We start from the raw sequence: 27,034 nt of genomic DNA on the forward strand, positions 1-27,034 counted from the left end.
CCTTCATTTTTGCTGTCCTCTGGTGGCCACCATGGGCAATCTGCGTGGCCCGGTGCTGCAGAGTCTTGGGAATCACCAGCCGATGGCCCCGCAGTAGCAGTCCTTCTCAGGTGGAGCTGCGTTTGCTGCGAATTCTCCATATTTTCCGTAGTCTTTCTCGCTCAGCCTCTGCCCACCGGTCCACTCCTTTCAGAAAGTCGGTCCAAGACCCCTTTTCCAGGGATCCCTTCACCCTCGCCAGCACCACCTCTTCCCCAAAAGCCTCAGCAATCTTCTCAAGACTGATGTGTTTTGGGCAACTATTGTTGGCAATCGCGCTAAAGTGTGCCTCTGTGGCCTCTACATCATGGAGACTGTCACTGACTCATTGTATTATCGGCCATATGGGTACTCGCCTGCTTACTTTGCATCACTCACCGGTGCTTGATTATTTGCGAACTTTGAGCTCTTCCTGGGGAGTGATGTTGGGCATGCATAAACTACTGAATCAACACCTTTTCTGTTTACCTCTTCTTTTATCCCTTAAGGCAAAGTGGCAAACATGTGTGCAGGTAGACTATGATATAGAAGACTACACTCATAGAGGTTCGGGCAAAAGGGGTCAGTGAAGCAAGAATGAAATTTAGTCTCTTTAAAATTGGTACTGGACACCCTTGAAGCTCAGATCTGCCAGGCTTCTGCTGGCATTGCCCCTGCCCATGCTGTGACCTACAGCATATACTATATGACTGTCCCATCATACAGCCGTACTGGGAGTCGGTTGGGGACACACTAAGGGAGGTACTGCCTTTACCACCCAGTCTCCCAGCATTCTTTCTCCTACTGCATGATTGTGGTGAAGCTAGGGACATGTCTCACATGCAACTTCATCTACTATATACGGCATTGGCCATGGCTAAACTCTATATCATACAACACTGGAGAGCGGCACATGCCCCCTCCCATGATGAGTGGCTCTCCTCAATGTTTCAAATGGCTACCCATGAATGCATGATTTATGCCATACAAGACCCGACAGAGGTGTTCCAGCAAACCTGGGTCCCCTTCCTAAGGCTTGCAGATCCTTGAGCCTCGTGTCCCATCACCATATCCCCCTATTACCCCCATCCTTCCTCTTTCCCCGCCTCCCCCTCCTCCATATCCCCTTGCTCCCTCACCCCCATTGCAGTCGTCCCAATCAGCCCTCCCTGTTTCCTTTCTCACTTGGCCTGTCTCCCACTCGCTACCTCTCTACCCCCCTCCCTTCTTTTCCCTGATCCCCCCCTTCCATTGCTACACTACTTGTCACCAGCCCCTTTCCCCTTTCCATGAACAATATTCTCTTTCCTCTCTCTATTTTCACGCTTCCTGTATTCCATTCCTTGGCTGCCCCTACCTCCCCTCCCCACATTTGCATTATCCACCCCTTTCCTCTTCCCTCCTCTTACATATCTTGCTCTCCTTTCCGAACCCACTGTCCTCTCTCTTTCCCATCCCTCTTCCTTTCCCCCACAACGGGCTATGGTCCCTACCATTATCTATCCTATGGCTTGCATTGCATGGCTGCTTAACACCCCATCACCACGAGCTGAGGACTCTCTATCATCACTATTGCCCCTGCGACGCCCTCGCTCCCTTCATAATACTGCCACAACTTGCTGCATCCCTTGTTTACCAGAGGTCCCTGCTGTAGAGTGCATGCCCTCTTGCGAGGCACTGAAACCCCAGACCCATGTTCTCGTGATCGTTATAGAGGCGTGTTGAGATATGATGCCCCAACCTCTTCTCCGGCTTGACCAGTCATACTGTTATATAGAGATCTGCCCCTCACTTCAGAAGGAGGTACTGAACTGGGGCAAGACTCACGGATCCATGTATGAATATTCTCAGCAACAGTTAGTATGCCCCCCCATTGAGGGTACTTGTATTGTACGGATCCTCGTCCTTTGGATCTGGTGATCATGTCTGTTACTACAACAGGCGCACATTATTGTATATGTAAGTCCGTGCTGTTCTTTTTGCAATGTCATTGCCTTATATGATGTAATTTTTCTCTGTCTACTTCTCAATAAAAGAATTGCAAAACGAAAAAAAAACTAAAGGGAGGGGAGAAAATGATTAGAACTGGTTTAGGGATTGGTCAAAAAGATCCCTCCACCTACAAGTTGGCACTGGACATAACAGTGGACTCCATAGAACACTCCTGTACCTATGAAGTATCAGAAGAACTACCCTGCTGTCTGAATCCTGAAAGAAGACTGGATCAGCATGCCTTGAACCCAGGTCATTAGAAGTGACTCCAAGGGTCAGTTGGCTGACCTCCTTTTTGAGCTACAGAAACAGAACAAGCTTTCAGGGGCCTCTCTCTACCCAGCTGACCAGTGCCAACTGAACCTGCCTGGACCCTGCTGCTGGAATGAGTCTTCTTACCCCTAAAGTTGTTGCCCCTAAGCTCCTGGACCCTTAGATTGTGTTAGGGTAAACTCCTTATGTTTCCAAACTGCAAGATGTGGGACATGAAAACGTTTTGGAACATTTCTGCCTATAGAACTGACAGAGACCAGGGTCACCATCGAAGGCACAGCTGTTGGCCTCAACTAGCTGGTCTTTTCCACAAAAGTTTTTAAGTTTGCACTTTGAGAGCTTCACCGAGCACCATGTGATCAATATTGAGGCCTTCCACTGCACAGACTTTGCACTTCTCCCACACAGATATTTCCCAGCTTCATTAACAACTGCACTGGGATACTGTTCTTCAGCAGCCCACCATCATCAAGCCCCACTTTGGATCCAGCTTGCCCTGCTGCCGACTCATCATAAAACCACTTTCTCTTCATAAAGGTTTCTAAGTCTGAAAGTACACTTTCCACCCTTCCCTGTATCCTAACAGTGATCCATTGCAGCGGGCCTTAACTTTTGACTTTGACCCAGTCTGGCATGGCCAAATACCAATACCTGTGGTTGGCGCTTTGTGCTTTTCGGGGCTATTTTTAATTCACAATTTAAAAATTCATATCTCTGGGTCTACTAATTGGATTTTTATCTTTTTGGTGGCATTTTATTTATTAAAACATTGTCTGTGTTTCTACATTGGGTCAGGATTGTGTTGTGTTTTCACTTTACTACCATTTGACTACTGCATGAATAATGTACATATTGCCTCTAGGTTAAGCCTGGATGCTTTGTGTTATAGTTACCAGGGGGTTGAACACAGGTTTATTTAATGATTTCAATGGTGCACGCTGTTAGAAATGGGGTCTTTGGTTGACAGTCAGGTTACCCCCTGTTCAAGCAAGGACCCTCACTCTAGTCAGGGTAAAAGAGAATCACCATCAGCTAACCCCTGCTTACCCCCTTGGTAGCTTGGCAGAGCAGTAGGTTTAACTTCAGAGTGCTAGGTGCAAAGTATTTGTACCAACACACACAGTAACTTAATGAAAACACTACAAAATGACATAACACCAGTTTAGAAAAATAGGAAATATTTATCTAAACAAAACAAGACCAAAAATCCACAATACACAAGTCAAGTTATCAATAAAAATGCAAAGAGTCTGCTAGCGTGAAAATGTACCTTATGCGTGTCACAAATAACCCCGCACGGGCGAGTGTGCATCAAAAAGGGCTTGCGAGGCGTGGATTCCACTCTCGAACGGAACCAAGCGTCGTTTCTCCTTTCGCCGGGTCGGGCGTGTCGTTTCTTCTCTCCGCAGGAGAGCGATGTGTCGATCCGGTCAGCACTCTCGGGTCAGGGCAGGCCTTGCGTTGTTTTTCCACGCACAGGGGTACTTGAGTCGGAAATCCATCTGCACGATGATCCGAAAACCCGGCAGTGCGGGTTGTGATCTCCCAGCCTCCGTCAGCGATGCTGCATGTCGTTTCTTCTGTTCTGTGCGTCAATTCTTCAGTCGCGTTTCCTGCGAGCGTCGTTTCTCAGCTGCGGAGCCGGCGGTGCGTCGTTTCTTCAGCCGCAGATCAGAGTTGCATCAATCTTTTCCCCGCACGGCGCTCTTTGCGTGGATTTCCTTGTCTTTATGCTGCCAGATTCTCCTTTCAGGGTCCCAGGAACTGGATGGGCACCACAGGGCAGAGTAGGAGTCTCTCCAGTGACTCCAGGTGCTGGCAGTGAGAAGTCTTTGCTGTCCCTGAGACTTCAAACAACAAGAGGCAGGCTCTGAATTGAGCCCTTGGAGATTTCTTCTCAAGAGGGAAGGCACACAAAATCCAGTCTTTGCCCTCTTACTCTGGCAGAAGCAGCAACTGCAGGATAGCTCCACAATGCACAGTCACAGGCAGGGCAGCTCTTCTTCCTCAGCTATTCAGCTCTTCTCCAGGCAGAGGTTCCTCTTGGTTACAGAAGTGTTTCTAAAGTCTGTGGTTTTGGGTGCCCTTCTTATACCCAATTTCTCCTTTGAAGTAGGCCTACTTCAAAGTAAAGTCTCTTTTGAATGTGAAATCCTGCCTTGCCCAGGCCAGGCCCCAGACACTCACCAGGGGGTTGGAGACTGCATTGTGTGAGGGCAGGCACAGCCCTTTCAGGTGTGAGTGACCACTCCTCCCCTTCCTCTTAGCACAGATGGCACATCAGGATATGCAGGCTACACCCCAGCTCCCTTTGTGTCACTGTCTAGTGTGAGGTGCAACCAGCCCAACTGTGAAACTGACCCAGACAGGAATCCACAAACAGGCAGAGTCACAGAAATGGTATAAGCAAGAAAATGCCCACTTTCTAAAAGTGGCATTTTCAAACACACAATCTTAAAATCAACTTTACTAAAAGATGTATTTTTAAATTGTGAGCTCAGAGACCCCAAACTCCACATGTCCATCCGCTCCCAAAGGGAACCTACACTTTAATCAGATTTAAAGGTAGCCCCCATGTTAACCTATGAGAGGAACAGGCCTTGCAACAGTGAAAAACGAATTTAGCAATATGCTACTGCACCCGTCGCACTCCAGCAACTCCGCCGGCTCCTTTCGGAGCCGGCTTCATCGTTGCTGGGTCTTTCCCGCTGTGCTGGCGGGCGGCCTTTTGGCGGTCGCCCGCCAGCACAGCGGGAATGCCAGAATGGCCGCCGCGGTCTTGTGACCGCGGTGCGGTCATTTGGCGGTAACCGCATGGCGGGCGGCGACCGCCGCGGTTAGAATCACCGCCTATATGTCCTACCTTAACCATACACTGCACCCTGCCCTTGGGGCTACCTAGGGCCTACCTTAGGGGTGTCTGACATTTAAGAAAAGGGAAGGTTTAGGCCTGGCAAGTGGGAACACTTGCCAAGTCAAATTTACAGTTAAAACTGCACACACAGACACTGCAGTGGCAGGTCTGGGACATAATTACAGAGCTACTTATGTGGGTGGCACAACCAGTGCTGCAGGCACACTAGTAGGGTTTGATTTGCAGGCCCTGGCACCTCCAGTAAATCAAATATGCCAATCATGGATAAACCAATCAACAATACAATTTACACAGAGAGAATATGCACTTTAGCACTGGTTAGCAGTGGTAAAGTGCTCAGAGTTCAAAAGTCAACAACAACAGGTCAGAAAAAATAGGAGTCAGGAGGCAAAAAGATTGGGGATGACCCTGCATAAGCAAAAAAGTCCAACACACGCTGACAAGGATTGTGATTATTATTTGAAGTAGGTTCTAATCCCCTTCACCTACTCTAATTTCTTACAGAGGACCTTACTGAAAAAGATATAAAAAGGAGCATGTTCGATCTGAATGGTTAATACTTTTTATTCATTTCCAGAAAAGCACTGGTGGATCTCTTTCTAAAGCCTGAAACCTCAAATCACAAATAAAATGCTACTGCAATTTGTAATTCTTCCTAAAATGTTTAGCTACTGCAATAGATATTTTTTGGGCGCACAATTGTAATGAGCCAATAGATGTTTGTTTCTTGTTTAAGAAAGATATCTCCATCGAGCTGACATCATTCATTCAGAGCAATTACAAAACAAAATCAGGATGGGTGGTGTGGCCAGTTTGTGTAGGGAACTTTTGGGGCAGTCAGAGCATTTCATTGGCAGTAATCAAGTTAGCAAATGCTCTGTATATGTTTTGCACTGTTGGTACAGGAAATCTTAACTCTTTTAGTCTGCAAATAGAGAGGGCTAAACTACCAAGACACATATCGAGGGGCGGTTCCTCCACAGTGCCGAAGGGGAGTCACCGCCCTGGCTGGGCCAGCAGATAAAAAGTAAAACAATAGCTTGCTATTGTTTTATTTTTCATTTTTCATTTTTCATCTGCTGGCTAAGCCAGCAGGTGCAGGGAGGGGGCACGGGGAGGTGGGAGAGGGGCTGGAGAAACAGCACAGACCCCAGGCTTGTTTCTGAGCAGCAGTCACTGCCGCTCAGACCAATCCTGATGCTGCTTACATGTTATGTTTAGCATGTAAGCAGCGCCAGGATTGCTTGCTGGGCAGCCTGTGCTGGTGTCTGGGACACCACAAGAGCAGTGAGGTGGCAGCAGACGACGGACTGGGTGGCGCAGCACGAGATAAATGTTTTTTGTTTTTTTTAAATGTTTCCCCTGTCGTCCCACCCCCCCCAGACATATGCATCGGCTGCTGCTGCACATATAGGGCCTGATTCAGACCTTGGCGGGCGGCCGAGGCCGCCCGCCAAGGTCCCGCTGACAAATGACCGCACCGCGGTCAAAAGACCGCGGCGGCCATTCATACATTTCCGCTGGGCCGGCGGGCGCTCTCCAAAAGAGCGCCCGCCGGCCCAGCGGAAATGCCCCTGCAACGAGGATGCCGGCTCCGAATGGAGCCGGCGGAGTTGCAGGGGTGCGACGGGTGCAGTGGCACCCGTCGCGTATTTCAGTGTCTGCATTGCAGACACTGAAATACAAAGTGGGGCCCTCTTACGGGGGCCCCTGCAGTGCCCATGCCATTGGCATGGGCACTGCAGGGGCCCCCAGGGGCCCCGCGGCACCCCCTACCGCCATCCTGTTCCTGGCGGGAGACCCGCCAGGAACAGGATGGCGGTAGGGGGTGTCAGAATCCCCATGGCGGCGGAGCGCGCTCTGCCGCCATGGGGGATTCTGCAGGGCAGCGGGAAACCGGCGGGAGACCGCCAGTTTCCCGCATCTGACCGCGGCCGAACCGCCGCGGTCAGAATGCCCTGCGGGGCACCGCCGGTCTGTCGGCGGTGCTCCCGCCGACCCTGGCCCCGGCGGTCAGAGACCGCCGGGGTCAGAATGACCCCCATAATGCATTATATCCTTTCCTCTCTAAAATCCTGCAAAGCACTCTGACTAGAGTTACTCCTTGCTTATGCATGCTAGGAGATGCTTCCAACCCATACTCACCTCGCGAAGCATAACTTCATTAAACCCACCTCTACATGAGAATGTACCTCCAACCAGCCCTAATCTTACCATGCATCTCCAACTTATCCCCACCTCTCCCTGCACCTCCATCCCATCTCAACCCCACCACACAACTCAACCATCCGCTACCCCACCACGCACCTCTAAGCCACATGGCCTCACCACGCACCTCCAACCTGACCCACCTTACCACGGACCTCCAACCTGACCCACCTTACCACGCACCTCCTACTGGATGCATAATTCCTACACAGCTTTAATTGGCTGTCAAAGAAAAATAATGTGCAGAGCAGATTTATGGGATTATTTTTTGAAAAAAAGAAAGGAGATTGACTACAGGCTTCTATCTTGGAGAAAGGTGAGAGGGTGGCAGCTTCATTGACATCTAAAACAAGAAGACAGATGTTAAATCTGAAGGCATTTCACCTTTAAATAACCTTTGCTAGTATCTTTTTGTCAGCTTCCTCTGGTTTTACTGGAATCCCCCCTCTCATATTTATGACACTGTGCACACGACTGATCACAAATAGCTGACTTTCCTCTGATTTAGCGAGCTGCTCTGCACCTTGACCATGGCTGGTTTTGTGTCACCTAGTGTGTGTCTGAAATGACCTGTCACAGACACAGGAGTCTGCATCTCATTGTTGTTCCTGGCATGCACCTCCCTTTATGAGCTGCACACCCACAAGCTCATTTTGTGACGTTCCATTGTCCCTTTGTTGGCTGATGATTCAGACAGGAATGTAAAGTAATTGTGGCGGGTTCCCACCGCACCCTTCCCACAAATATCTCCTCCCACGCACTGGCAAAGTTTGAACCAGTTGTATGTATGCAGCTTTAAGACATGTTCAAGAGAGCGTGGTCCAATATGTCCTAGCACTCAGAATGGCTCACTTAGAAAACCCAAAATGTTACTGACAGCAATGCTCGAAGTCTTAGCCACTATAAATTCGACGGAGCTCCATTCCATTCCATTAGCGTGTCTGTGCCTCTACATACTGGGAACAATCTGAAAGTCTTCACTGTGCTAAACAGCCTTACTCTCACATCTAGGCCCTTTTCACGCTTAGACTCTCAGGGTGAAGTATCTGCTTACATTTTGGGCAAATAAGGCAAATACCAACTTGCTTTTTAACACGTACCTCCAATTACCCTCCTGTAGTTTTCTAGATACTATTTTAAATGGAGGATGTGGCCAACTGACCAGGAAGAAAGTCATGTGGGCGCCACATCTAATTATGGGTGTGGGAGGAGGAAGTGATGAAACAGAACACTAGGTGGGACCTTGACACGCAGGTGAGGTCACAGGGGGTTACTCCACAGGAGTGGACCAGTAGAGCATACAACACTGGAACACAAGGGGGCAAAAGAAACCCTAAAAGCACAGACAGCAGCATCAGCCAGACCAAGACCAGATGAGTTCACGAAAAGAAGTGGAACAAGCACAGGAAACTAGCACCACAAGTGCCAGAGGGAAACAAAGGAACCACTAGAAAGAGCAGCGCGAGCAAGAAGACACAGTAAAGAAAACGCAGTGATGCTTCAAGAGGCACATAGAAGGAGACAAGTAAGCAGGGGCGGCTCCTCCGCTATGGCTGAGGAGCGTCACTCCCCCGCCAGCCGCTGCAGACCTTTAACAATAAAACAATAATGAACCATGTGCATGATAGGGACGGAGGGGGAGTACACAGCACTCCCCTCAGTGCGCATGTGTGTTTGGCTGGGTGTCTCAGGACGGCCAAACACGCATGCGCACTGAGCTCTCTCCAACCCGGCACTGTGTTGCCGGGTTGGAGACAGCAGGTAGAGGCTCCCAGTCTGCCTCAGAGCGCCAAGCCAGGGCACCCCAGCCAATCCTAACGCTACTTTCATGCTGCCAGCAGCATAAGAGTAGGGTTAGGGTTTGACGCAGGGCAGGCTTGGAGCCTGTGCCTGCAAGTGGAGCCAGCGGAGCGACACAGCATGGCGGCTCACAGTAAGGTAAGTTTATTTATTTATTTATTTTATTTAATGTCCCATTTGTTTTGTGTGAAACGCGCCATGCTGGCCTGCCCCTTTACTGTACGGCGATCCACAATGCAAAGGAAGGAAGAATTATTAAGACCCAGCTCAAAGGCTGCATTGCTGAGATAATTACACTCACTGCGCACAACAGTAAATATAAATTTTGAAACAGAGATATGGTCACAATAACCACAAGGCTGCTGTATATGGTAAGGAACAAAAAACAGGAGGCAGAGAGCCAGCATAGGTGTCGCTAAAAGTATCCGACTGAAGGAAATACACCTGAGGAAGCTGGAAATTCATCTTTTTGTAGCAACAACAGTGACTGGAAATAGATTGAAATTAAATATTGCTTTCCACAGTGAACATGTATCAAATATAACTGCAGAGGCGTTGCTCTAAAAGCAGAATGAGTAATGCAACAATAGAAGCGGCAGATGAAGAATAGGGACAATGAAATAAAAACATAATTTGCAGAGATCAGAAGCCTAATGAAAGCTGTGGTGAGAAGAGACTGGAAATGAAATGATGATAATTTGATTAGTGATAATTAGTTTTTTGATATAACATATATTAAGAGGATCCATAACAATGTAGAGAGGCGTCGGTGAACCCAATACATCTGGCTTTTAAAACTAACTCGTAGATCTATTTGCGCTTGTTTCCTTAATTTATTTTAAGTTTACGATTCTAAGATACTTGATGTGTTGCTTTCAACACATTAGCCATTGAAACAAAGTAAAGATAAATAACAGCAGCATGCACTCAAAGATGGCTGCCTGTTGACACGCATGCATGCGCATCAATCACTGAATGGTTTAGGCATACTTTATTATTCTTTACCATTCCAAAATGGCCAAAGTGTTGAAAGAAATGCATCGTGCATCTTAGAATGGTAAAGAATGGTAAAAATGGAAATAAAGATGGCCACAAGTATATTTTTAGAAACAACGTTTGACTGAGCTTTCAATTATAATCTGCACACCCACCATAAAAGTAGGCCATATGAGTGCTGAGTAGTGGGCCAAACTGACATTTTTTAATTAAAAAAACAAAATACTATTTTTCACTTTTACAATGGTTACTTTTTTATCCTCACACTGCTACAGAGATGCTCCTTGCACTGTGCCACATCTTGCGATTATATTGTTCTGGTGGCTTTTTCCCTAAACTGACTAGTATAATGATGGCAGAAGAAATAACATAACTGATTAAAGATGGAGACTGAAATCTCACATAGGACCTATTACTGGATAGGTCAGGAAATGAGGACATAGGGAATATAGCAAAAGAGTAATATCTTCACTGGTTGCCCCATTCTGTCAATGTAGCCAACAAAACAGAGAATATACTGTTCGCCAGTGTAGATTAAGTTCTGATGGCTAGATCACCACTCAAGAGGGCTGGCCAATGGGACATACGAGAGGACAGAGTATCTCATTGTTCATGGATGATAAAACTAGAAGTAGGAAGTGAGCATCTCATGATAGGAATATGGGGAATGAATGTAACACTAGAAAACCAGTGAAGACATTAAAACTAAAGTTGATGACAAATGAACTCCTGGAATGAAAACAGATTGGTGAAGTAATTAGAAAGACTAGCTAGGTAGCATTACAAGCAAATACAACAGCAGAAATGATGGGGGAAACTACGACAGAGAAGAACTTAGATAGAGAGAATAAATACTTGCTGAAGAGGCAAATACTGCAACCGACAAATGAACGATCTAAATATACCTTACATATTTTTTTTTATAAAATATGCATTTTGCATTCAATATGGCCTACATATCAGTGAATGCACGGACAATATGAGCAGGGGAAAAGGGCAGGGAGCCAAGTAAGGGCTAGTAAGGGCATAATCTCAATTATGTCATTGGAATAGCAATGACATAAGTGAGCTTTTCTGCGACTTGCAATTAGGTAATTACTACTTGAAGGTATGTAACTCCAGGAGTTTCATTTAGCATTTCCCAATGGCTCGTAAATCGACATACCTCATTAATATTTATATGGGAGGTCGCAATTTGTGACCCATTTGTAAATGCGAAAATCACAGGGATGGTGGTCTCCTGGGGTCAGCAGACCACCATGTCTGTGATTGCTTTTAAATAAAGCAATATTTTTTTTAAATGCAGCCCGTTTTCCCTGAAAGGAAAAAGGGATGTGTTTAAAAGAGAAAAAAGAAAAGATGTATTTTTATTTTTTAAGGGTAGGCAGTGGTCCGTGGGACGAGGCAGTGGTCCGTGGGACCACTGCCTGCTTTTAAAAAACGTTTTCGCTACCATTCTCAAAGGGGAAGAGGCTCCAGCCCTTCCCGTTTGCGAATGGGTTACGAGCCATTTCAAGTAGGTGGTAAAATGTGAATGTTTTGAGACCACATTTTGGTCACAAAACATTCCTACATACCGCTGCGATTCAGTATTAGGAAGGGAAGCCCTTGACACGCCCCTTCCTAATACTGAATCGGTATGTAGACGCAATTCCAAATTGCAATTCGGTAACATGTTACCGAATCACAAATTGGAATTCATACATACCAAACAGCGTTTTTGTTGTCGCAAACTGCTAGATCGGGCCTGATACATCTGGCCCCTTGTATTTTGGTTAAAACAGTGAAGCAAGGAGAAGAATGCCAGTGTTGAAAATGAATGGATATATACTGAAAAAGTTAATGAGAATAACAGAAGATTTTAGCAATTTCTTTAAATATCTACATCAATCATAGATGATGAATTTATCTTAGAAGCAAAACTACCAAAATCTGAAATCTGAATCCCTATAACCAATACAGAAATGTACCGGGTCAATCACGACATGGTGAGTGATGTGCCTCTGAGAACACAGGGCTTCCCAATATCATTTCACAAAACCCAAAGCCCATGAGTGGTACACTGCTATGTAAAGCTTTGAACGACGACAAAGAGGAAAAAGAAAAGTTCTGAGAATTATTAAACAGAGAAAACAACCAATAATGGTCAACGTCAGGACAGCTCATGGAAAGTTGTTAGTCTCACATATCAAATACGACTTTAACATATTTGTCAACGTTTTCTCAGATAGGATCAAGAAAGGAATCCTAAATATCATAAATGGGACTCATGCAGGAGTTGGGATGGACATTTCTCTAGGTACAGTATGAGATCACTGCTAAACACATCATGGCATCCAAGAGATGTCCAGAAACCCCAAGTAGTGCTCTGGCTCAATGCTGACAAATTGTTCTGTTTGGGACAGTGATTTGACCAATTTCCAACAATGAGCAAATTTGGATTACATTACAAATCCATAACTTATGTAGAGCAACCATACTGCAGCCACACCAAACTTAGAAAAACGGACTCATTTACAACCACCAGAATGAGGCAGTATGATTGCCCACCACTGCTACTAACCATAAGCACAACCACAACATCGAAATACTTCACACCATTGGAAGAAAAATAAAACTCAAACTGTAGTAGACCGTGAGTTTTTATCCATGAAAGAACTATATAAAACAATGAAACACAACTGGGGGTTGTGAAGTTACAATTTTGTACAACCTTGATGAAGTTCTATGAACATTTTCACTACTTTACACAGATTGCAAAACTTTTCAATTTGCCACCTAATACATAAAACCAAATATCATAAACCATAATGTTAACAAAATCGTTCTGCACAATAATCATTTCACAGAAAACACTTGCATATCATTCAATTGCTATATGTGCTTGTAAGATTCACTTCTTTTATGAATGCAAGACCATGTTTGGATTCCAATTGTAAAATAATTTAGACACGCAAATACTTCACGGAGTAAATCTACTTGCAGGAGTGAGAAGTGGGTGTTACAAGGTGATGAGTAGATGATGAATACATTGTTTGTCCACAAATACACACATCTAAGACTATTCCTAAACTCATTTTAAACGCCTTCCTAACTTAAAAAAGAGCATGCATGAACTCCAAATATGGACTGGCGCAAATTCCTTTCGATGCTGGGAAGGGAACGAGAGCATCCTCAAATGTCGTATGTATAAGGAAAAGTGTTTACAATGTGGAGAAAAAAAGAGTCCTTTTGCACGGCCGATTTTACTCTAGGGAAAAAAAATACATTTACATATACTGGCTGTCCAAAATGGGATTCACAAATCTTTCCAAGGAGTAACCCTGAAAACATGCAAGTGTGTGAGAATCCCAGGGGCAGAGCTAAAAACTTTTGTGAATTTTTGAAAGTTGTACGTCTACTCCCTGCAGCTTTGCTGCACAATGCTGCAGCCAATGACAAACACAAGAATTACATTTTTGCTTTTCAAAGGAGTAGCTAAAATGTATGGATGCTTGGATATGGGGTCTGTTAAAGCCACACTACCATTCATCCTGACTTGTAACCACAAGTGTCCCATCAGCAGAAAGAGAAATGCCCAAAGGCTGCAATTAGACAAACCACAGGAATGAGTTTTAGCAAAACCCTCAGCCAGCACACAGAGATGACTTTGCTGCATGTGTCGGCAAATCTCTTACCTGCATTTTTTCCAGCATCTCGAAAAACTCCGCGGACTGTCAAAATAAAAAAGGAAAATATATAAGTAAATCCTTCTGTCTGATCCTTGTAGATGAGTAAAACATTGTAAATATTAATAATTGTAATTCCATTTGCAAGTGATTCGGACCCTGATTTTATCTTTCACATGCAGATGTTTCCTTAAACGACCTCACCTGGATGCAGGATTATGTATAATAGATTTTTAAAATGTGGAATTCAGAGAGGAAGCATGGATTACACAACTATTGTTTCTGGAAGCTCAAGAAAAAATCTGTTGGATAAAAGGACTATTACAACAAAAACAACAGAAATCGATGTTGCTATTGTTAGACTTGAACGTGTAAACACAACTATGTTATTTTCACTGAGCCATTCCCTATTTGAGCCTTTTGCACTCTTGTTATATGTATTTGTCCCATTAGTTCAGTAGCTACTTTTATTTAGTAACATTGCTTTTTTTGCTGAGTTTTATATAAGTTATAAAGCTATTTTGAAAGACTGAATCCAATTTTATTGTGAGAAGCTCCTAGTTTTTGCGTGGACCCTCCCATTTTTTGCTTACTGGAACTGCTGGTATGTTTTTACTGCATGCACTGGGGCACTGCTATACAGTCCATAGTGAAAGTGCTCTGACCCCTAAAACATGGTAATATGTGCTGATCTCCAGTTGGAATATTGAAGTTTCTGGTACGGCCATAGTATGTGGTGCGGGAAAATGCATCGGTGGTATGGAAAGCTAAATATCATCTGTGGCCTGCAGCACATATTGTTCCATCAACTAGACTGACAGGGAAACCATGGCTTCAGGCTAAGATGTGTAGTCTGCCTGCCGCAGCTTCTAAATCTGCAGGCAAACCTGTCAAAACAACCCCTGTTAACAGGAAAGGATCCTACTTTTAAATATTAAATAATTCACCCTTAAATAGGGTTTGTAGTACATGCAAGAATTTAGTATTGGTCTGAACCTACAGTGGCTAGTCCCCAAATACTATCTTCTCTGTAAAGGACTGTAGCTATCCTATAACAAAAACTAACCTTCAGAATAAAATGCTATTTCTGCTAATTTGGGTTTGGGACAAGCTCAGGAATGATTCATGAAAATTCAGTTCACTGGTGAAGTCAAACTTCATAAATACTTACAAAACATAATTTGTAGAGAGTTAGATTTTGTCTGCCTGAACCGGAAGTAGGTTAATTAGCTTTATTTTGTCAGCAGCTAGCCCATGTCAGATAGGAAACAAGGCTTAGACCCTTTTGGAAGGAAGACCAGGGTGTGAGGTATTTGTCTCTTCTCAGCTCTGGTGGGGCGAGCTTGGTGGGGGGGGGGTTCAAGAACTTAACCAACTCAAAAGGGACTATGAAGAGACCTTCATTCATAGTTAAGTGTAAAGGGGGACCTGTGGAAGAGAAGCCTTTTGTCATCTGGCCTTTGTGAGCCAATTTGGCACCAGCCTAGCAGAGGGCAAAACTTGTCTCAGAACCTATTTAGTGTAGCTGAGGAAGAAGGGGCAACTAATTTCCCTAAAAACACCCATGGCTGGTGCACAAGAGACCTTGAAGAGCAAAAGGCTGTCATCGTAGATGTATTAGAATAGTACCTTGTACAGTAGTTTGCAGTTAAGCAAACTTGATATGCCTCTAAAGTGAGAAGGGCTGCCCCAGGAACGTTTTTCTTACTGTGGATAAATCATACAAAAGTAGCATTTCACCCACAGCTCATCAGTACACATTAGAATTTGTGGAGGAAAAGAAGATGATTGGTCCTACTCTCTGTGACCTGTATGTAGACCTGAAAGACTGGTAGACAGGGCGGACAAATGAACTCTAAGGGTAAGTTGGCTGATCAATTGTGTGGCAACAGGGATACAACAAGCTGCAAGAGGCTTTTTTCCAAGAGGGACCAGCTGACAAGTAGGAAGTGGACCTGGACTGGGCCCTGCTGATGACCTCTGCTAGAGTGAGCCCTGGCCCTTTGCTGTTGACCCATAGGACCTGGGAGCCTCAGCAGGGACCAAGCTGCTCCTGAAAGTCTGAAAAGTTGAGACTTAGAACGTTTTTGGACTTTAAAGACCTCCAAAGCTTCAGCGGGACCTTGTGACTGAGGTGTTCAATTTGGTGGCGACTTTGTCAGATATAGTCCTGGGCTTGGCCCATTGAAAGATTTTCTGTTCCTTCAAAACAACTGTTTGCACACAGGTGCTTTGTCACAATTATGATGGCTATTCCATCCACCTTCTTACAAGTGCATAGTGGTATAATTTACTCAGTAGGCAGAGGGGATATCTTTCATGCTTGTGACCAAGTACCAATTTGCTAAACTCTAAATCATGCCCTGGGATCAAAGGTAGAAATCTTGACCAGGAGAAGTTGTGAAGGTATTGGCCTGACGAAAGGACTTTGGTGGCTGTGAAATTCGAATTTTCCCACTCACAGCTATTCCACCCAAAACAGTGGAACCTTATCCAACAGCTATCGGGTTCAAGGATTCCAACGAACACCTCCTGCAGCCTTGTCTCACTCAAAGATTTTGGCATTGATTTCACAGAATAAGTAACAAAGTAAACTCTTTGATCGGGACTACCTGCTTGGGATATCTGACCTCCGTTCTGTTGTGGTTGGTCCTGAATTGCAAGCAAGTCCCAGTCAACCGCTAATGGGGACTTCTGATAGGCGCTTTACTTTTTTCTTGATACTTTTTGCACTGAAAGATTTATATCTCCAGTTCCCCTGATTAGAATTTAGCCTTTTGGTGCAATATTTCGAATTGCATTTTTCCCTATTTTTAGCATTTGGTTGTGGTATTTTTATTGGCTGTGTTTAGACGTTTTGATTGTTTTGGTATTACTAAATACTTTATAAAATGTTCTTAGGTTATGCCTGTCTACTTCACCCCATAGCTACCAGGGGTTGAGACCAGGTTTAATTAATGAACATGTGTTTTGGGCCTGACTGAATTTCGGGCATATTACTTTTAAAAGGACTCACTTACTTCCCAACTAATAATCCATTTCCTTAAAGTGACACAAGCTTGTATTTATTGTAATGCCATAGCCATGTTAATCATATACTAAACTTGATTCACAAACAACGGTGCTGATTACAACACAAGTGATAATTAAAGCCAGACAGAATTGCAATTTAATTTGCTTGGTCATTCACAAACATTTCTGCCTTGCACGTAAGCAAGGTATACAAATAAAAAATTCTTATTTGCAAGTATTTGGGATTCACACAAAATATATATTGCAAAAAGTGAAGTTTTTATCTGTTTCCCTGCATGCAAATACGTGTGCAGGAAAAAAGATGAAAACATTGCTCCCACAAGCAGGGAGCTGCTATTTAAAGCATCTTCTTGCTTCCAGAAGAAATGCCGGCTTCCGCAGGACATGGGAGTCACTTGGACCGTGGGGGCCTTCAGGATCCCCGCGCAGTCCAGTCACTGTCTCTCTCCCTCGCTTCCATCCCCTAAAGGGATGGAAGAGAGAGAGAGAGAGATTGACATTGCAATGGTCTCTCCATACAATGACTTCAAAGAGTTGGGCTAGGAAGATGTTTGGTAAGAATGTTATAGTTACGTTTGGATGCAGAGCAGAACAGAGTCACTTCTGGCCTAATGGTCAAAGTCTTGTGCTGTCACTCAGTAGGATGAATGTTCAACTCCACTATTTCTTGGCAGTGTGTCTGTTTATTTTCTAGTGTTTTCACTGTTAAACATTCCTAGTGATGGAACACTGAAGACTTTTCCCCCTCAAAATCTGTGAGTAGAATGTCATAGATAATTCTGGACACTGTACAATAAGGAGTCACCTCTGGCCTGGTGGTTAAGGTCTCCAACATGCACACCTCAAGGTTAAGGGTTATAGTCTAGGTGAGTTTCTTTTCAACTATAAATATTTAAGTTACATACTGAAAGGTGATCACACTCTTTAATTGACAAAAACATTTTTCTTTTCAATTTGTCTGGAAATATCTCATTCTAAGTATATCATTCATCAAAGCCTAAAACACTCCCTCAATCTCTTACTTGTCTCTCTCTCTCTCTCTCTCAGGGTTGGGTGATTAGGGGGTGCTAGCTGCAGGAACTCGCCACAGGCCAGGCCCTGTGGCCAACCACACCGTGCACGGCTGAAGGCTGTGCGCCACTCAAGGCTCGTGGTAATAGAGGTTTGGACACAGGGCCAGGCACAGTTTTGTCATCAAAATGTTTTCTGCAAATATTACATTGATATTATCAAAGATGTCATGAGTGCTGAAATTTGTGGGGTACTTAGCAGTGCATGGCAAGGGTGCAAGTGATAGTTGCCTTAGGGCACTAGTTAGAGTTACTTGAGATAACTCTATAACAAGTGTATTTCTATGGTTTTGTATGTTTAGAATGTGAGCCTAACTATAACGTCCCTGTAACTCTTGGCTTTTTAAGTGAATATATATATATATTCACTTAAAAAAACAAAAGGTTACAGTGATGTTATAGTTAGTTTTCTGAATTTACTCGCACAAAACCATAGAAATTCAGCAGTTATATTTATCTCAAATAACTATAATGCGGGCCATAAGGTAAATATAACTTGCACCCCTGCCATGCACAGTTTTCTCATCAATAGTTTTATTGCACACATTTGGGTGATATTACCAATGAAGTCATAAAAGATGTCATGACTGATGTGATATGTGATGTAACTATCAGTGCACACCCGACATGGTCCCAGGGGCTACTAAAAGGCCTAGGAGGGGGCCCCATGCACCCCCTCCTAATATTAGCCCACAATGCCCCCGGGGCCTGGCCCACCCGGGGGCCAAAGCTTTTAGGGCCGTATTTATACTTTTTGGCGCACAACTGCGCCAACGCAGTTGTGCGTCAAAAAATTTAACGCCGGATAACGCCATTCCAAAGCGCCATGCAGGCGCCTTATTTATGGAATGACATTAGCCGGCGGAGCTGCCTGGTGTGCGTAAAAAAAAATGACTTACACCAGGCAGCGCCGGCGTAGGGGAAAATGGAGCTTGGGCGCCAAAAAATGGGGCAAGTCAGGCTGAGGCAAAATTTTCGCCTCAACCCGATTAGCGCCATTTTTTTTGACTCCCAACCCCCATTGAAATGACTCCTGTCTTAGCAAAGACAGGAGTCATGCCCCCTTGCCCAATGGCCATGCCAAGGGGACTTCTGTCCCCTGGGCATGGTCATTGGGCATAGTGGCATGTAGGGGGGCACAAATCAGGCCCCCATATGCCAGAAAAAAAAATAAAAAAAATACTTACCTGAACTTACCTTAAGTTCCCTGGGATGGGTCCCTCCATCCTTGGGTGTCCTCCTGGGGTAGGCAAGGGTGGCAGGGGGTGTCCCTGGGGGCATGGGAGGGCACCTCTGGGCTCCTTCCGAGCCCACAGGTCCCTTAACGCCTGCCCTGACCAGGCGTTAAAAAATGACGCTAAAACGGCTGGACGTAATTTTTTTTGACCCGCCCACTCCCGGGCGTCATTTTTGCCCGGGAGTGTAAATACGGCGCACATGCACCGGAGTCATTTTTTAGACGGGAACGCCTACCTTGCATATCATTAACGCAAGGTAGGTGTCCAAGCTAAAAAATGACGCAAACTCCAAGATCTTTGGCGCTAGACGGGTCTAACGCCAAAGTATAAATATGGAGTTAGTTTTGCGTCGGGTTTGCGTAAAAAAAAACGACGCAATTCCGGCGCAAACAGAGTATAAATATGCCCCTTAGTGAGGTGGGAAACCACGTTTTATTTTTTAATTATGGTGAAAAACGCGGACCAGCCGTGGATTTCTTGGTGATTCAAAAAAATGCTTTTTAGCCTTGGGGGCCCTAGGGGGACCACTGGACCAAGGCTAGGGGGCTAGGATATACAAACCCTGCCCCCCTTTTCTTTTTCTAATCTTTTTTTTGGGACTCAGCTGGAGCCAAATCTCAAAATTGCTGCCAACACTTCTTGTTTGAAATGTTGGCAGGAGATCTCCCTGGATTTGCTGACCTAGATATGCAAATTTCTTTACCCTTTATTATGTCGAAAACTACTGAACGGATTTACACCGAATAAAAAAAGAAAATGGGTGATCTACAAACCAAAAGTTACCTTTTTTCCAAATTTGGTGCAATTCCATCCAGCGATTCATGCTGCAGGCATATCTAAAACGTCTTTGAGAATTAACATGGGAAACACACGTTTCTTTGACCCCTCCTTTTTCTCTGCCCCACTTGACGGATCATCCCGAAACTTTCCATGCACATCAAGATCCAACTTGACTCTTTTTTTGGAAAATTTTGTGAAGGTTTGTCAAACAGTGCCAAAGATATAGGCAACTCAAAAAACGCTTTTTGTATGGAAACTGGGTCCTAAATATAACTACCTACTGGCCACCGCGAGTAGGTAAAAAAAAAAAAAAAAAATTATATATATATATATAATTATATTTATATATATCCATATTTAAATATTTAAAATATATCTCTCAAGATAACCCTACAAACCTCTAGTGTTTTAAATGCATGAAACCAATGTTCATAGAAAACGTTGCAGAGAAACTAACTCTATATTTCCCATTCTGCACTGACAAGCTCTGCCAAAAGTAAAATGACAGCAAAATACATTTCCAGTTTTGATCTACACATTAATTTACTCCATTTTATGCTTTGTGAATCATCCATAAACTAAATAAATTAAGACTTTTCTCAAGTGTAACGTAGACACAAAAACATATGGACCACGAACAATGCGACAATTCGGTGTCCTTTTGTAAAGATAAATGGAATGTCACTCTAAATAAGGAAAATCGTAAAGAGAGAAAAAATGAAGGAACTTTATGAAAGCCTAGTTTACATCTCTGAAATAAACAAATAAAAAGTATAAATACATAAGCACAGAGTATTTGGGTGACAAAATGAGATATGCGTCTATCATCGCTGATCAAAGGGCTGAGGTTCATGACCTTCCCATCAGTGAGTAGAAGATAAAATGATTGGTTTCAGGAGCATGTCAACAGATTTGATAGAGTGTGATGATACTTGTTGAATTAAAAGATAAAACTTTAGTTGAACGTGTGTTCATGTCAGAAGCTCTCTTAAAGCAGTTTTGGAGGTTCTTAGGGGTCAAAAGTCCTTCAGCACAACAGTCTGTGTGTAACTCCTACGTATTGTGAGTTATAAGTGACATCAATAGTACCACGGGGCACACGTCTTTTGGGTAAAGCAGCCAGAGGACCATGAGGTCACTAACTTTGGGGCGAGATCTTTGGAAATGGCAACTGCTGCGCACTCTGAATTAAGCTCTGATACAAAAGACAAGATGGCAGATAGTTCCAGGAGAGGCCGGAAGTTGCAAACAGATCCAAGTCGGGGACTGCACCGTATGCAGGGCCCAGCAGGATCCAATGATCCCTCTGCAGACTGCAGCTGTGTAATAATGCAGATCCTCCCACAGAAGCCACCTACCCACAGATTTAGGGGAAATGAGTTCAAAGTTGCTTTGGATTCTGCAGGAAAACCATCACAGACCCTGGTTCAAACCCAGCTCAACAGCTATTAAAAGTAGCACAAGAAGTTTAAGACTTCATAAATGCACTTAGTAACAGCCCACCAAGATGGGCAAAACAAATAAAAGGACTTGGGTGAGCCCCCCACCCGTTTATAGAGATAAACCATAATGAGAGACTGACTGTGTGCCTACAGGGAAATGTAGCTTTTTGATTGACCTGGTGACTGTAAAATGAATATTTTGATCTGGAGTATCATGTTATGTTTACTTAGTACTTGACGCCAGGGTGACTCTACCAAGGTGTTCTGAGAGTCAGGCTGGGGAGGTTACACACCCTTGATGGTAGATAAGGCATGCCACGTGCAAACAGCAGATTTTGCGAGGTGGTAATGTATGACAGTGGCTCCCACCCTGTGGCCCGGGGACTCCTCGGGGTAGGTGAAGCCTTCTCAGGGGGGTCCGTGAGTGCTTAGAAAATTAACTAACATTAACAGATTAATAACATGTATATAGATAAAGTAGTTAAATGTATAATTGAAAAAGTTAAAATGTACTGTAAATGTCAAGGTATTTGAAATTGGAAGCAAAAAATTAAATTTGTATTATCAGATTGATTTCTGGGAGCAGTGCAGGGGCATCAAACAGAATATAGTATGGACAATGTGTGACTTCAATTGAATTTATAAAAGCGCTAACCTTCCTATTAATTTATTTTATTTGGTTGCAAATGAAATAAAATGTGTTATCAATTGTGTATGTGTTTGATGTAATACGTAGTTCTGTAATTTTTCTGCGATTCAAATCATCACCCATGTTTAGGCCGGAGTCCCTGACTTCCAGTAACGACTGAGTGAGGGTCCTCGGATTCCCATAATGATTCAGTGGGGGGCCCCGGGCTCCAGTAATGATAAAGTGGGGGTCCACAGAAGTCAAAAGGTTGGGAACCACTGATGTATGACTACAAGTATCTTTGTGCTAATTTAACGAGTATCATTTTGCTGTGAAAGTGGTGGGTTGCAGTGATTTTTAGGTTGTTCTGTTTTTGTGTTGCACGTTGCATTGGTTGACTATGTTTTAAGGTGGTTGCTGTGTACTGTATTGGCTGTTCTGGTTTTGTGTGCTGTTATGATTTAGTTGTGTTGTTATGCTGATTAATGATTTGATATCATGTTACTCTTTGTTGTGTACCTTCCACTACATTTCCAGCCCAAAGTAACACACTCATTGTGCCAGTCACAAAAACATTTGCCACTGTCTAACATGGTAACATCCTGCAGCCCCAGCTCCTTCCTATTTAAGAGGTCAGTCAGTCCAAAACTCGGACAGAGAGCTGTCTTAAATCAGCACTTTCAGTGCTCACCCTGTGCGAAACCACCCCTATTGACTCAGCGTCTCACTACCTTGACTTTTCACTGCTTTGATTTGCTTTTGCAAGGGCTAAATGACTAGGCAATAATCATTAATCATCTCATTTACAGGCTTTTAGTGAGATGGACCAATTAGAATATGTATGCTCCATATTAAAAAGGTTCAAGGAGGTTGCCAAGTACCTTCAAGGCGTTTGCAAGTAATTGGAGCAGAGAAACCTCATAGGAGTTATGTAGAAACATTTGCCTTTCCATGTGATCTTCCCTGATTAAAAAAAAAAACAAATTAGGTAAGACTATGACCCGTGTTTATGATACAGATGCATATTTTCCTGCCTGCACTGCAGTTCTTAGTTAACCAGCACTGCAGTTTTAGGTGGCGAAATGCCTGTGGGCACGGGGGTAGGAGGGGTAGAGGAAAGGGGTAGAGGGGCACCGCTCCGCCTCCATGAAAAGAAAAAAAAGACACAATCACCAGTTTGTGTTGGTGTTTGTCTCGCGGTGAAACGTTCAGAAAATCATTTTTTACACTGATTTGCTGACGCATTGATCTCTGGGAGGCTGCAAAACAGAGAGCAGTGCACGCGCTCTGGCCCCTAATGCGTCGCAAGAAATCTGTGAATCCAAAATTAAATTATTTCACTTTTGTGTAAGGACAGGGTAAAAAATGTGCAAAAACTGTATTGAGTAGAATAAATGTCAAATGACACGTGGATTGAAGGATGGCTTTGCACCACCTACATGACTTTAAAACATCCATAAACAAATTAAAGGGAGTGAAGGCGGGCTTACCCTCCTCAGACATAGAACTTTACACAAACTATAGAGCCCAGCTCGACTGGATCGATTTAAAAATCCTCTCGTCGACCTGGGAGAAAATAATCTTTTGCTTTAAAACATGGCATGGCTTTAAAACACGGCATCAGCACTGCCACCGCTGAACGAGGCTGCTGGAGGCCAAGACGCATAAACCCCATGTCAGAGTGAACCTTTATGACGTAAAATACGGATTGGAACCCACATTTTGTTTAAGTCTTCTTGAGCCATGAAAAACCTACAAACTGCTTCTGCAAGGTCCTGAGCTCCCGCAGGAGCTGTAACTCGATTCCCCCCTCACAGTGAACATGGATTAGGTGCAAATGATCACCATGAGGGTTTTCCTGGAGAGCACAGAGCATCCTGGAGCAGCTTATGCTGGAGGGTAATTACTGGACCATCCTACACTTATCCAAGAAATGTGAGAGGAGGAGATGGAATCAAACAGCTGCTCTATGAAACATTTACTATTTATGTGAAAGCAGAGGTTTAACCTGGACCAGCCGTTGGAGCTGGCCTGTGCCGAGTCAGGCCAGCCCCTGTCCCTCAAAGGTGTGACATGGGAGCAGGGCCAACTTTAGTTGGTTTTACACTGGTGGTAAATAGGCAGTGCTTCATTTGTAAAAAAAAAAAAAAAAAAGTTCCACGCACTCATCAGAAGGCCACTGGGGCGTGCACCACCCATTGCCCCTGCCAGTGCTACCAATGACTGTATCAACACAATTACAAACCATCACACTACTGCAAGTGTGACAGATCAGACAATTCCAGGCGCATCAACACTACAAGGATGGCGTGGGTGGCAGGTATATGTCCTTTTTAAGGTATATTGAATTAATAAACAGCTGTTGTTGTTGAGCTCATTTCTAAAGTAGATGGACATCACCGTCATGTGGCAGACTGTCATAAGGGCTGGTGTTGACAATTAAATGCCAGTGCCAACCCCTGGAAATCACTGGCTCAAGTTAAGCACTGTAAATAGGCAAATGGTGTGTAGGATAGAAGAGCTTCAGCAACGGAACCAGTGGCGGCTCGTCCTTTAGGGTGGAGGGGCCACGCCCCCCCACCTTTTGCCCCTCATGAAGAGTGTCTGTCAGGCTGAACAAAGGTCAGCCTGACAGACACTCTTCATGTTCAGGTCAGGCAGCCAGGAGCAGACATGTGCCATTTGCGCAGACTCCTGGCTGTCTGACTTTGCTGGGCTGAGGAGGTCACAGCTCCTATGGGCGTGACCTCCTCGGCCCAGCAAAGGTTCCTCGAGGCCCTCCCCTGGGTGACGAGGAAAGCGTCACCCATTGACACTCTCCCTGGTTTAAGCACTGAAGCGCCCAGGGCGAGTGTCAATCAGTGACACTTCGTCACAGAGTGGGGTGGGGTCAGCAGTCTCACTGACCCCATCCCACTCTGTGATGAGGCTGGGACTCTACCTTCCCTCATTGGCTGACCTAAGATCAGCCAATGAGGGAAGGCAGCAGTCCCAACCCTCCTGGGACCTGGAGGCTTAAGGTAAGTGTGTGTGTGTATGTGTGTGGTAAGGTTTGAAATTGAATGTTTGGTGCGCGCGTGCATGTTTGAGTGTTATGAGTGTTGTTAATGGATGTGCGTGAGTGTGTGTGTGAAAGAATGAGTGTGTGACCTTTTAAAATGAATATTTGGTGCGTGCGTGCGTGCATGTTTGAATGGTATGAATATTGTTAATGGATGTGCATGCGTGTGTGAAAGAATGAGTGTGTGTGATGTTTTAAAATGAATGTTTGGTGCGTGCGTGCATGTTTGAATGGTATGAGTGTGGTTAATGGATGTGCGTGCGTGTCTGTGTGTAAAAGAATGAGTGTCTGTGTGCTCCGCCCGCCCCCCTCCCTCCTAAAGCTGCGGGCCGCCACTGAACTGAACCATTTTGGAAAGCTCTGGTAATAGGGCGATGTGGATTTTTTCAGCCGTAGTAAGAACAGCAGATGAAGTGAATAGTTAATAAAGCTCAGTGCATGAAATTTATGAGGATAGGCCCACGGCCCTCCACTGACCACTGCTTGGTACTCTAGCCACTGAGCGCTCACAGCTCAACAGGATGAGGACAAGACTGTTTGTTGTCCTCCTCAGAGAGGACCGGGGCTGTTTATCTTGCTCTCCTTTGTGCTGGAAGATTCTCAAAAGAATTGAGGACACTGAAGAGCACCCCCTTGGAAGATAGAACTAGGAAGCTTCATGGGGCCGAACGTTTAGTTGTGGTCCTGAAGAAGAAGGCTGAGAGGTGAACGCCACCTCCGCCTTGCGTCTGCACTCTGGATCTCGAGAAGCTCCACTGGATGTCTGGGAGCCTCGGAAGCATCCGGAAAGAATTTGTACAATGTGGGTCTGATTACAACTTCAGCGGAGGGGATTACTCTGTCCCAAATGTGACGGGTATTTCGCCTGCTGAATAACAAGTCCATTATACCCTATGGAACTTGTAATACGGTGGGCGGGATATCCGTCACATTTGGGACAGAGTAATCCCCTCCGCCAAAGTCGTAATCAGGCCCTTAATGACAATTCTGGGCTTAGAAATATGTTTACAACCACAGGGTAAGCGTGTGGTATCCAGCTTGCCATGTTGCTGGATTTCAATGTGGCTAGGTCTGAATACAGACCCGAAGAGCTGGGAAAGGCAGCAATGTGACTCCAGAGGCAAGACATTTCCAGCAGCACAGTTTTGAAATTTGTCTCCATCATAGCTTTTGGTGTAGAAAGAAACTCAAAACTTCAACAAGGAGCTGCAATTTGATTCATCCTCTCTCTTGGAGCCCGTCAGCACAGCATTGTTCCCTGCCTTGCTGAAGGATTTTTACCACCAACAAACCAACCTATGTCAAAAGGTAAAACTGTCAGCCTGTTTTTGCCTTTTCTTAACAAATTAATTATTCCTGACCCTCTTTAACCTCTTTTGTCATTTTGTTTGGGACTTTTATCTGTGAAATTTCTTGACTTTAATATTGTACTGGTGCTGCTAAAATAAGTGCTTTCTCAGATAGACAACTGCCACTCTTAGCCACAGCCACCAGGAAAAACCTGCGATACCTCACTAAAAACATTATTTTCATTCTTGAGTGTTGGGTTCCTTGACTTTATGGGAGGTCATGCCTTGGACCCACACGCTCGGCAATAATCTATTTCCTCACAATTTGATATTGAGGTTACTATTTCACTCAACCCTACTTGGAGTTTTCTTACAGTTTTATGCTTCAAATTTCCTAATAACATATTTAAATGCATACTCTTTTTGAAATTCTTTACTTTTTTGTGAGTGTTAGTTTGCAATTAGCCAAACATAGATCTATGTATCTTGACTATGTAATATATATGTAACAATAGTAAACAATAAAAATAAACACATAATTTGGGACTACTAGATTAGGTGTTTCACCTTGGTGCAGAGCCCTAAGATTTCCTCGATAAAGGGTGTTCCTGCCGAAATGGTCACATCAACCCTATTTTATGAACTATTTAATTTTAAGAAAAG

General features: G+C 44.3%; 1 protein-coding gene across 4 annotated transcripts in view; it reads right to left on the bottom strand.

Annotated features, from left to right (window-relative positions):
• RAP1GAP2 (RAP1 GTPase activating protein 2) overlaps positions 1-27,034 on the bottom strand; it is a 793,228-nt gene that overhangs the window by 353,649 nt on the left and 412,545 nt on the right. For all 4 annotated transcript variants that reach the window (XM_069227007.1, XM_069227008.1, XM_069227009.1 and 1 more), the window contains one exon: positions 13,840-13,875. In XM_069227007.1, coding sequence (XP_069083108.1) covers positions 13,840-13,875 — 36 coding nt within the window. The remainder of the gene's footprint in view (positions 1-13,839; positions 13,876-27,034) is intronic.

This window comes from Pleurodeles waltl, chromosome 3_2 (assembly GCF_031143425.1).
Source record: "Pleurodeles waltl isolate 20211129_DDA chromosome 3_2, aPleWal1.hap1.20221129, whole genome shotgun sequence".
In the NCBI taxonomy this organism is placed as follows: Eukaryota; Metazoa; Chordata; class Amphibia; order Caudata; family Salamandridae; genus Pleurodeles; species Pleurodeles waltl.